This window comes from Aphelocoma coerulescens, chromosome 5, assembly GCF_041296385.1.
Source record: "Aphelocoma coerulescens isolate FSJ_1873_10779 chromosome 5, UR_Acoe_1.0, whole genome shotgun sequence".
Taxonomy (NCBI): domain Eukaryota; kingdom Metazoa; phylum Chordata; class Aves; order Passeriformes; family Corvidae; genus Aphelocoma; species Aphelocoma coerulescens.
In genome coordinates this window covers 51,843,059-51,855,902 of record NC_091019.1, presented here as the reverse complement: position 1 = coordinate 51,855,902, position 12,844 = coordinate 51,843,059, and the positions used below count along the sequence as shown (strand labels likewise).

The window sequence follows — 12,844 nt, the reverse complement described above, 5'->3', positions numbered from 1 at the left end:
TGTTCAAGTGAGGTACACTGGGTTTGCCTCGTCCACCATGTTTCCAATAAAAGAAGACATTAAATGAAGCAAGTAGGAGCCAGGTTCAAAGTAAGTAAAAGATTCTTCACAAAATAATGCAACTCCTTTCCAAAGGATGTTGTGGGTGTTAAATGTTTGCAAAGATTCAATGACAACTAGACATTAGGTTAATGAAGAAGAAACCCACTAAGGAACTTCAAAATTTTACACCCAGAGCAGGAAGTTCCTTGAGGTGAAATCAGCTGAACAATAACTTGTCCTGTCTCATTCTTCCCCAGGTTTCTTCATAAAATCATGGCCGGAGTAAGAATATTGAGAAAAACATTTGTTTTGACCAAGTACAAACATTTTAAATACTTTTAGTAGATAGTGTTACTTTTTTTTGGTTCTGTCCTACAATGCTATCTTTTTATTTTGGATCCAAACAAAAATGGATATGATTACTAATCTCCTTTATTGCCATCTCATTTTAGCTCTAGGAATTATTATTCCTGTTTTAGCTAACGCCATCATGACTTATATAAAGCATCTGTGCTCCAATCCTGTAAGAGAAGTAGTTCTTCATTCCTGTGAAATGATCAGGAGCTGAGATTGCAGAGTATTTTAAAGGGTGCAGAACATGTGACAATGGAAGGGGTTTAAGCATCCATTAAGAGCTGCACAGAAGTGCTTTTCTGAGTCTGGGCTCTAAAAGACCATTGCGCTATGCAAGGGCTTTAACACACCATTTTGTTGTCAATATATGCCTACTCAGTTTCATCCTATTTTGTTCTGATCTGTGGGGGTTTTTTTTTAAAAGTTTAAGATCTGTTTTCAAACAACTGTAATCAAATTGTAAAGCTTCAAATGACCCTTTCTCTTGGGAGATAATCATCATAGTCTAAAGGTCAGGTCAAGAAAGAAATTCCTCTTTTAAAGAGAATGTGTTTTTCCCACACAGAAACCAAAGGCAAAGGTTCTTTGAATGATATTCATACACAGCTTCCACAAAAACTGTATGTTGTCTCCTGTTTCAGGATGGGCCTGAACCACACCCACACCCAGGAGTAAATCTCTCTGGATGTTTGACTGATGCCATGATGATTTTTTGCCTTTTCTTTTAAACCCCTTTTATACCTTTTTACAACTTCTGTATTCTTAATGCTTTTCGCCTACATTCTTGGACTTGTTTGTTAAGCTAGGAGACTGAACATTTTAGAAGCTTCGTAGGTAGAGGATAGTGTGCCCCAGACCCCAAGGTCCTCTCCAGAACACATTCTGTAAACTAAAACAGAACCATCCAGGGGAAGGGTCCTTGGGGAGGTGGGCTGATTCGAGCCTCTCATTGGGGAATCTTTGGTAGATATGCTAATTAGTAAGACCTATAATGTTATACCAGATATTTTGGGAGTGTGCACTGCAGTGGGCATCGAGGTGTATTTGACCTGGACGTGGTGCACCTAAGGATCCTTAAAATAAATACCAAGGTAAAATCCCTTTTTCCCTTCTAACCATGTTGGACTCTTGATTTTAAGACCAGGAAAAGGCATCATGACAAAGGGGATATATGCTGAAACTGTTTGAGACTGTTTTCATGTGACAACTACATCCTCTATTTCTGCTTGCTAAAGCCCTACAGTTACTGCTGAGCACTCCTGTTGACAAAGGATAAAAAAAAAGAAACAAATGCAAAAGATGCATTTTGAGATGGCAAATAATTACTGTGAATCACTCAAACTTCACACTTCCCTTACATTTACTTCTGTTTCGGAAAAAACCCAAACTTGTTCTTGCAAAAGTATCTATAACATGCAAGTTGAAGAAAGAAAGTCAAATGCCAAACTAGGCTAGAAAATGTGACTACAAAACAGCACAAAAAAAGGGGTTGGGCCAACTCACAGCCATTGCAGTTGCAGCTCCTAAAATACTAGAGTGAATTTTTTACTTAGGATGCTGCAACCGGTTGAATTGGAAAGTCCTATTGAAAACTGAAAGCTTATCCTTCACAGAACACTTTACAGTACTGAAAAAATACATGAACTTCTGATCTTTAGAAAATGTACGTGCCTTTTTCCTGGACAGAAAATATATCAAAGAAAACCAGAGGGGATTCTGGGAAACTGTAGACTACCTTTTCCCTGAAGCCAGTTTTAAATGTCAGGAGCTTTTTAGACAACTGATTGTGCCACAGTACTTAAACAACAACAAAGCATGATGCTGGCTCCTCACATTTTCACCAAACTTATTAAAGTGGTGCTTTTGAAAGCAAAATGAAAGAATTCTCACTCAGAATATATGAGAATATAATGAGAATCCAACCAATTGATAATCATCACCCAACAACAGGAGTGACAAAACCTGAAGGTAATGATGAGGATTTTATACAATCACTTAATCACTATTACACAACTCCTTGAGTTCATGTTGAACTTTTGCTCCCTTCAGTATGAATTTTATCACCAGTGGTTCCACTATGGACTGTTGAACCTTACTTTATCTTTAAAGACTTTCTCAAAAATGCAGGAAAACTGCATTTAAAGAAGACCAGTGACATAACTAGTAACTCCCTATTTAGTTCAGAGCAGTTTGTCTATTGTGAATGTCACACACTTAGGAAGCTCTAATCTGAAATCTATGTTTTATTCATAAAAAAGCCATCTGGAATGTAAGAAGAAATGAATGATTGCACTACCCTAATCAAAACTTGTATCCAAAAACTTGTTAAAAACATCTCAGTTTAAAAGTCTTCCTTGCCAACCCATGCAAGGGTGGTCAAGGTTTGGAACAGAGTACTCGTGGAAGCAGTGGAATCGCTGTCTCTGGCAGCATTCAAAAGAAGCACAGATGAGGAGCTTAGTAACATGGTTTAGCATGGACTCGGCAGCATTGGGTTAATGGCTGGACTCAATAATCTCTGACATTTTTTCCAACCTTACTGATTATAGGATTCTATGATTTTTAGATGGTTTGGGGAGATATTTTTCCTTTTTAGAAGTTGTTTATTAGTTTCTGTTGTTATCATTACTATTATTATTATTACTACTGTTGTCATTAACTTGCTCATGCACAAGCATATTGCTGACTTGGATCCTGTTAGTTCACCATACAACAAAAGTATTTTTTTCACTATCTCATGAATGATCAGAAGCCCATCTAATGGGCCTATCTTCTGTGAATTAGTTTGCTTCCTCACTCCAATCCATAACTGCTGACCGCAAGAAGCTCCTGTGGGAACACAGTAACACACAAAAACATACAGTATCATCTAGTCTTCACAGAGTATGCTTCAGTGTTTGTTCAATCACAAACATCTCTTCTACAATGATAGCAACTGAAGCAATGGGATCTCTAAGAAATTAGATACAATATGGAAAATCCTTTTTCACTGCATGTGGTATTTATCCATGCTGAGCAATACTTGTGTTAAACAGTAACTATGTGACAGACTACATGTCTGTGAGGGCTGATCTAATCTCTGCTGTCTAATCTCCAAAGCATTTGGACAAGAGTCAACCTGCAATGTGCTAAGGGCACCGGCACAAGAGGTTGGTTATACATAGCCCTTCACACCAAAGAATTTCAAAAAGATTTCAGAAGGTGAATACTATTGCAAACAGCTATTCTAACAATTTTAAATACTCTTTCTCCCCCTAAATATTTTTTCCTTTTCATGCAAGAAGCCTCCCCCCCTACAGTCACTGAATCAATTTATTATGTATTTATACACCAAGGTGCCTCTGGCCTAGCAATTTCCAGCAGGTCATTATTAACTGTTGCCTTCAAAATTACTTGTAGTGCAGTGCTCATCAGGTCAGTCTGAAGTGTTTCAATATAAACTTCCCTTTCCCGCTTTCCCTTCACCTTGGGCAAATCAGCACTTCTACCATGGTTGTCTATGATGACTGGAAAACACTATCCTAAGATCTGCTTTTAGTAATCCAGCCTCCAGCCCAGTTTTACCGTCAGCAAATCCATCTTTCAGACAGTCAAACCAATCCCCTTCCTCCTCTCTCCCCACATATGTTGTCTTTCTTACAACCCAGTGTTTGGCATTTAAATTATCTTCTCTTTCAGTACTATAAACACCTAGAAAGTAAGACTTACCTGGCACTGAAAATGGAGTTAGATTGTCCTGTTCATTCTCCTCCTCTTGGTTCCCCACAGGGATGTTTCCATTTTCGATATTCTCCTGTCTCCTGTTCTGAAGGGCTTTGCTTGAGCCATTGGCAGATTGGATTAACCGCTGACGCTACAGTGTCAAAACAAAAACTGCCATAGTTCAGAAAGTATTTACTTTGTGAAATCTGAGTTTTACTGTCTGTCCAGCCCCAGTCACATAAGCCATGAAGTTTCTCCTCAAAACTTTCCTTTCAGTCAAAAACAAACCTGTCTTCATCAGGCATCAGGCTTCATCACGCTAACCATCCACTTCAGAATTACCAGCAGGAGTCTTAGTCTTTCAACCCATGATGGAGAATGTTGTAATATTTGTTCTTCCACATCATGTTTTAATCAATGTAGTTATTCTAAAGCACTTCTGACTCAACAGTGCCCACTCAAACCAGCAATAGCACCAAAATCAAGTGGTAACACTCAAGACATCTCTGCACAATTAGAGCTGGCTTATGAATGACTCATTATCCAGGAACTCTCGTTCCCAGATACAACTCGTCTCCCTCCTTCTCATCTCCATTCACTGAGGTGAATTTAAACTTCCTATTTTTTATTTCAAAAGCAAGACTAATCCCTGTTGCCCTTGTCCCAGTACATGAAGCTCATAATTGGCCCTGCAGACATGCTGCAGTTCCAATACACAATACAACAATTACAGGGGTAGGTTTTAAACATCAGTATATATACCCATTTATGCACTGGGGGATGTTATATGCAACAGTAGTTTCTTACTTTTATTAAAAAAAATAAATATTTTTAGTTCATTAGATGAGGTAATGCAAGGTTGATAAGTGTTCTCTTTTCATGACAAACTCGCAAATTCCTAAAAAATGCTCTGAAATGCCTTGAAAAGTAAAGTAACTGCACAACGTGCAAAAAAATTTCTGAAAGCAGTATTAACATACTGTAGTGAAAACCAGAGAAAAATCATATCTGAATACCTTGCAAAACTTGTGAATATATAACTGAGAATACATAAGACCATAGATTCAAAATGCTCAATTTCACAGAACATTTTTTGCAGATGTTGAAAGGGCAAGTATCAGCTTTCTATCCACACAGCCACTACGAATTTTTCTCTGATAATGAATTGACTTCAAGGATTACAGAGTCAACTGTTGCCATGTGCCCTGTCTGATCTTCTACTCCTGACCAGAACACCTTTCACTATTTTAAACTGGATTTTTGTTACAAATATATTAATGGTGCTATCTTTTAGTGTGCCAATCATAAGGCTGGCTAAACACATGAACTGTGTTATGGTACTGAAATCTATTTACTTGCCAGAGTAAACGTCTCTCGTATTTGATATTGTGGGAGCAAATTATAAAATCCTGCCTTCATAGCACCCAGGTTGGTAGGCCAAAGATTTCACCCCCAGTACTTCACTCAAGTTCTGAACAGCCTCACTTGCCAAGCCCTGCCACTTCAGCTGCCTGGTGTGGAACAAGCAGTGTACAGTCCTGACAATGTATCAAGAGAGAACTGAAACTGTCCAGGGCAAATTCTCCTCATGAAAATATTTTGGTCCATTTTTATTTTGAGTTGAGGACTACAGTGAATACTAAAGAAGTAGGCGACTCTCTGAAGTGGTCCTGAGGTGTTCATAATATAAGAGCAGTTCTTAAGAATTCTGGTTGCTGTCTTCAGGATCTTTTTTCAAACCTGACCACTTTTGTAATAACCAAAACCAATCCTTCTGCTGCAAATAAAATCTAAATATGCACATATGCACACACACACATTGAAATAAACATCTTCTGTCAGTGAGATAAGATAGTCCCTCCTTTTTGAGTGCCCTCCCATTAAAACAGGCAGCATCATCAGTTGGGAATCAATCTTCAAATCTGTTCTCACATAGCTGCTAGAGAAAGACATAGTTCTATCCCATCCGTAGAAATATGGGAGAATCTAAATTCCAGAATCACTATGAAAACAGCTCTTTGGTGACCCCTCTGGCTCATGGTCATTTACTGTTCTCCTAATGAACGTACCTCATTAATGATGAGTCGGCTTGCCATCCGCATTCTGGTGCGTGGTCCAAATTTATTCGTAATCATGATCCGTAATCCAGCTTCAGGGAACCGGTATTTGGGAGGACTGGAGCAGATTATCTCATCCACCATCATAACACTGTTTTTGCCATACTGCTGCATGCCCTTCACTAATGATCACAATGGACAGAGTTAGCAGTGTAATTGATCTTACCGTGTGTCCCATCATGCAGAGCCAGGTCTTTTCAGGCTCAGGTGGAGATAATATTCTTCTGAATGCCTGAATTTATGAGTTACTTTACTTTAATATTTCTGCAGCCTGGTGAATCTCTTCATCAGCTGGGCACGTTGTTTAGATCACATGCTGGAAAGGGATTTCACTCTGCTAAGGTAGCCACCAAGCCACTGTCAGGTTAGTGGGAGCAGTTTTTCCCCAGCTGCTCATGCTGTAGTATCAGCTGTCTTTGCTTATGTCCCACTAGGGTCTTGTACTCTTTCTCTAAAAGTGTTTGCACTGTGGCAGTGTAGACAGCACTCCTAAAACCTCTAAAGCTACTCCACTGGATAAAGGTGCTGCACATCGAGAAGGCCCTAATGTGCTCACTCCTTCTGGAAATCTTCACTTTACCTTCAAAGAATATTACCAGTACCTCTCACATGAAGATTTGAAATGATGAAAAACAACAATTGTCAGGAACATATCTTTGCTAGCCTTTGTTAATATAAAGGAACCCCTACCATGGTTAAGATTACAAATTTAACAAAGTTTCTACACATAGATACAAAATTTTATTGGGAATCAACACAAGTACAGGCAAGGACTTTAGGAGCTCACCACCAAACCAATATTCTCACAAATGCTACAGACTACACACAGCAAGCAGAGCAAGGCTCAGCAGACAGGAGACATACCCATGTGGTGTTAGAAAGCAGGGCAAGAAATACACACATGACTATAATAAATATTAATTATTACATATAATAATACGTACAGGAAAAAAAATTCTTTGCTGCTTGTTTTCTGCTTTGCTTAGCTTGGCCTCCCCCTTTCCCTCCCCTTTTGCATTGTTACTTACATTAAGAAGAGGAGGAGAATTTAGGAGGTGGAAGTGAAAGATAATTAGTGCATGGTTCCAGTCAGGAAGCAAAGGAAATCTAAGAAAACATTCAACTCAAACAATGGAATTAAAATGGACCTGTTCTAAACACACAGAAGCCTATATTGTTACTCTTTTGCATTGTTACAGTGCTGAAATATTTTTGTTTTTCAGGAGGAAGACTGGATCCATGCATGCATCTAAGTCACATCACGCAATAAAAGCTTTGCTGTCTCAAGCATCTTCTAGCATATTTGCAGTTCAAGAAATACATCCTCCATAATGATTCACCAAGAAAAATCGATTATTACCAATAAACATCTGTAACTTTTACCCTTCAGCATCTGAGGGTCTTGCCTTGTTGCACTAAAGTGGGTTCAGTGAGTGCGGTCACCTGAAGTGTCATAAACATAAGATCTCTGGTTTCACAAAGACATGTGCCCTACTCGAAGAAACCACTGCAGTCTTGCTTGCAGCTTAACATCTCTAATACAGAATATAACTAGTAGTAATTTTACATTTGCTAAATGTAAAGGAGCAATTATCCTTCCCCATCCCGACATCTAAATCAAATTAACTTTGCTGAGTACTGGGGCTGATGATGCGAATAAGGAGCACATCCACTCCAATGACTCTTAAAGCATAGCAGCTTTTCTGTGAAGGAATATACAGCCAGACAAGTTTCCTAGGAATCAGTCCTCACAGAATAGGGCTCAACCACATCAACTAACATTTACTTTAATTAAAGAAGTAATTGACAGCAATGTTGGTAAGGCAAAAAGGCCAGATATTAACAGTCTCATCAGGTTAACTGCTCCCAAGTGAGTTTCTCCAGTAAATTAACCAAAATGCTTCATCTTACAGTGTCATGAAAAACATGGAAGCAATGAAGTTACTCTGAAACTGTTGCTTAGAGCCCTGTGAAGACAGTGAACAAACATTCAGCTTTGATAAAAGTACCATGATTAAAAACTCAGCACTGATGTAGAATACCTCATGCTAAATACACATATAAGTAACTGCTGCTATTTTGACTTACTGCGGCACATTGCTCTTATTATTTTCATTATTTTCAGTCTGACTCCCTGTGCCTGTAAATATACATACCTTAGATCCATATAGCATGAACTCCACCTAAAAATTGTTTTAAGAAATGTGAAATGGAGAAAAGCCTTTTGCACTTCTCCTTTGTGATAATCCTTAAAAAAAATCTACTGGGAATAGCTTTTCTTTCCAACAAACTTACTGCTCACCATCAAAGGCTCATCACCAACAGCCCTGTCAAAATCAACAGAAAGCTTCTTGATGACTTCAGCTCTGATCAGGCCCTCAGAAACCCACTTTTGTCCAAATGTCTGGTTCCAGGAAAGGGTCAAACCATGCCACCTGGTGGAAATTTGGGTCAACATAATAAAAGTCAAAGGCAATACATGTTTGTACTTTGAAAATTGGAGCAGTATTCACAAAGTACATCTATTTTGCCTTTACCTGTGTGTGCAGAACACACCCTTGAAATGGAATTTTTTTTAATGGTGAAAAGCTCTCCTTTGTCTTTCTGAAACTTGAGTGATGAAAGGTTTTATATTGTACCACAGGAACCTCTTGAAACTAATGAAACTTACAAGCATAAAAGAGCTTTACAGTGTGTGAACCCACCTTTTACCTGCACCCTGAGCAACAGACTATCCTTTCTAGAAACAAAGTTCCTCACCCAAACCAACTGTTCATTTATGGGGAGTAATCAGGTTTTCCTCCAGTGGAAAATCACATTAAGGTCAAACCTACACCTTCTTGAAGCCAAAGGAGGTTTTTTGGTGGATCCTGAAAGCTGTTAAGAGGCCAGCCCTAGTTCTCTCCTTGCTATTAGCAGTGCTCCTTTCTGAAAGCTGCTGCTGGGGAAAAGGCAGCTCAGCTTGTGAAGCCAGCATGTGTCAACTAGGAGGGAGTCACTGATGGGTCATGGCATACTTTGAGAGAACAGGAGGGAAGAAGCAAGAGACAGGCATGTGACAGTTTTCTAGGACAGCATCTTGACACATAAAGCAGCTACGCTAATGCTGCCATCCTCCACTCCCACTGCTCACTCCAAATCCTTAATCTCTTCTTCCTGTACTTTCTCATCCCAGGCATGTTAGCCTATTACAGTGCCTACACTCTTTGAACAATTGTTCCTCCAATGCAGCATGTATTTGTGTAATGGGTGCTGGAGAAGGCAAAGGGAATCTGACTGAAACTGCAATGTCAGTGCATCTTTGAGGGAAAATCAGAAAAGAAATCTGCTGTGGACAGTTGCTAGTGAAGCCTTCTTGCTTCTTTTCTGCATGTTCTTCACAAGCATTCAGTAATCTACATATTTCCTGGAAAAGGAAATAGGTGGACAGGCAAGCACTCTGTGCTATCATCCCCTTAGCACAAGAGCTAGAGAGCAGAGCCTGCTGGGAGATGGCATCAGAAACCAACGAATGCCTCAAAAGTAAAACCCACTATTATCTGTGGTCTTTACTGGATTAACCATTTCCCATGTCTCCACCTGAATACAGGAGGCATCTATGGAACCTTGCATGGACACACATCCACATCAAAGTGACAGACCTCACTATATCATACTCAATGCTCACAAAAGTTCATTACAAAATGAGATGAAAGTATTTCAAAGTCACCTTCATTTAATTATGCTACAATGTCCTAGGAGAAATAATTTTAAATGAGTATTGCCTAAACACCTTATATAGGACCAGAGTTGCAGTGTGCTGTCATTGAATAAACCTGTAGGTACCCATATCTACCCTGAAGAAATCTCAGCCTAAATACTAAAAGCAGAGTGTGATTCTCTGAGTCTGCCCTAAATTCCTGCTTGCCATTATTTGGTATTACATGAGGATCTTTCCAATGCTACTGACACTGCTGATGAGCTCAGCCTCCTATAATGGGAGATGTTTGCAAAGAACAAAGTGAGGAGACCTCACTTGTTAAGAGCAGCCCAAGTGCTCACTAAATTATAGGGTTTGTGCTTTTAAAGTAGGAATGATTTTGCTCTACAGAGAAAAGAGAGAATGGAAGAGAAGAGGGATAAGACAAAGATAAAAACAGGCTTAGAAAAAAAGCCAAAAATGCCCAGGTATTTTTGTTTACTTTCAGTACAGAAGCTGGATATCATCTTCTTTTCTTTATGACAAAGACACAAACAGCAAAGAACCCACATTTTTCAATTTTATGTATGTGCCAGTTTAGGCATGTGAAAACCAGTCTTCTGAGAATCTGAACTCAGCATGTAATCCCTCTTGCCCACTGATCTACCCATGTCTTCCTTCAACATCCACATCTAAGCTTCTCATTCCAAACTAATTTTTGAAGTGAAAATTGCCTTCTTCCTGGTAAAAAAAAAAATTATTTATTTCACAATGTTGTAGCTCATCACTGAACAGGAGATAAAAAGGGAGAAAAATTGCCAATGTGCAAAGCAGCTTGTTTTCAGAATATTAAAAAAAAAATCTTTTTTTTTTTTAATGTGGCAGCATGACTGGTGAATTATCAAGTTAACCCTGCTTACGACTGAATAGTAACACTGTTTTGATATGCATTAAAGAAATAAAAAGAATATCCTGTGAACTACTGTTTTTCCAAGTCCTGTCTGCTCAGCCTTACCTTTCCATAGTAATGGAATGGACGGGTCGTCATAACTAGAAGCGTAACATTTATTACCATCTTCCAGCTCATTGTTGACTGTGTCACCATTTCCAACGTTCTTGCTTTTAAGTGTGAAGAAATTTTGCATCCTCATGTTGTACCTGAAAGTGCAAACGAAAGGTCTGAAAAGGTTGGATTTTTTGCATTTTCTTGGCAAGCTTTTAAGCATCTGAGAACAACTTATGCAGGCAAGCAGTAAAGCCTAGATGCATGTTCTCTGACAACTAATAGGAAGTGAAGAGAAAGGACTGTCCAACTCAGTGGTAAGCTGACAGGAAAGCAAGGACTGCACCTATCTCTCATGATATGTAGCAAACTGCAAAAAGGCACTAGAGCAGATTTAGTGAAGGCAAAATGCTGAAGCTGTGGATTTTGGAGCCAGGACCCTCACTGTACAGCAGCTTCCTTCCTCCTGCATCAGCTCGCAATTCACCTCTCTGTTTCTCTCAGTACTGTGCTCCCTGTGAGGGGGTTCTTGAGCATTTCTGGGACTGCTGACCACACCCTTCTAAAGACAGCATATATCTATTTTAGCACCAGGGTGGGATCTAAGAGGGTCGTCAATGAACTCTGCTAAGACTTGATGTAGGAGAAAAGGGTGTTACAACAGGGTGATTTGTGAAGGGAAGGCACCAAGGGATGTAAGTCTAAGCAACTCGCAATAGAAGGGTGGACTCACAGACACTTGCAGTAACAGTCAGACCTCTGACTCTCCTGTCAGAGGCAGTGACACAACAGAAGAAGATGTCAGTATACAACCTGGTATGAGATGGTCTGAAGATAAATACATGCTTAGCACTCTGTCTAATGGTCCTTGACCTTGTTCTCCAGGGAGTACAAAATACGTGTAAGAGCTGACATGATATGTCCTTACAATACAGACTACTCCACAGACATTTTATATACCTTTGTATAAATGACATTTTTCTCAACTTTTTCTGAAAGCTACTTTACCTCTGTGCACTATGAAAAAGATGCATGAAAGTATTTGCTGCTGACTGAGCACAAATCTAGAATTAAACTGGTTAAGCACAAAAACCAATAGATCTTACACAGAAGCATCACTGGCTGTACTGCCCTCAGGCAGGGAGGCCAAAGATAAAACAGGACCAAAAGAATGATGGTCAGTTAACACCTAAAGGGTTTAGCAAGAAGTACTTACTTCATGATAAGTATGTAGAATGAATACATAATGATGAGTACAAGGCTTTCCCACCTCAAAAAGACAGAAAGAAGTGTTAGAAAGCCATTGAAACAGCTGTATGCTTTACAAGTTTTATGTAGGAGTGTGCCTTAAACATCTGGTACAAGTCACATTTGCGCACACAGGATTTTCAGCATTAAGATTAGATGGTGTCTCAGCAGAATGAGAGGGGAAGCAGACTATAACGTTTCAATAAACACGCAAACAAAATGCAACGCGTATATTTCAGAAATGTGCTATGCATACTGAAACCACAGCTACCCTCTGTGGACTGAAACACCCAGGCCTTTTGTCATTTCGGTGCTGAAGCACTGAAGCACAGGCCAGGCACTCTGAGAGCACTGTTAGAAGATGCTTACGATCTTCCACTAGGATTCACATTGGGGTGTTCTTTGGAACACCTGGCACCCCCATAAATGTTAACAGTCAGAATCAGAGCAGAAGAGTTTTAGTTACCCTCTCTGCACATGGGAATCTTCAGGCCTTACATACAGCCTATGTATGTCCTTAATGTTTCCAGGTTCTCACATTTTCTTTTAGTTTTCCCTGACCATAATAAAAACTAAATCTAAAGAAAATACATAGGATTTCCTAACTGTTCAATCCAGCTCATACTCTTGGTGTGTAGAATGAAAGTGAATTACACAACAACTCTATTTACTGGTGGGCCTCATGGCAAATACAGGACT

At 39.3% G+C, this 12,844-nt stretch overlaps 1 protein-coding gene across 2 annotated transcripts in view; it reads right to left on the bottom strand.

Moving 5' to 3' along the window:
* SLC24A4 (solute carrier family 24 member 4) overlaps positions 1 to 12,844 on the bottom strand; it is a 90,041-nt gene that overhangs the window by 17,252 nt on the left and 59,945 nt on the right. For both annotated transcript variants that reach the window (XM_069018119.1, XM_069018117.1), the window contains exons 9-12: positions 12,114 to 12,167; positions 10,910 to 11,052; positions 6,168 to 6,337; positions 4,105 to 4,249 (exon numbers count right to left, since the gene is read on the bottom strand). In XM_069018119.1, the coding sequence (XP_068874220.1) occupies positions 4,105 to 4,249; positions 6,168 to 6,337; positions 10,910 to 11,052; positions 12,114 to 12,167 (512 nt within the window). The remainder of the gene's footprint in view (positions 1 to 4,104; positions 4,250 to 6,167; positions 6,338 to 10,909; positions 11,053 to 12,113; positions 12,168 to 12,844) is intronic.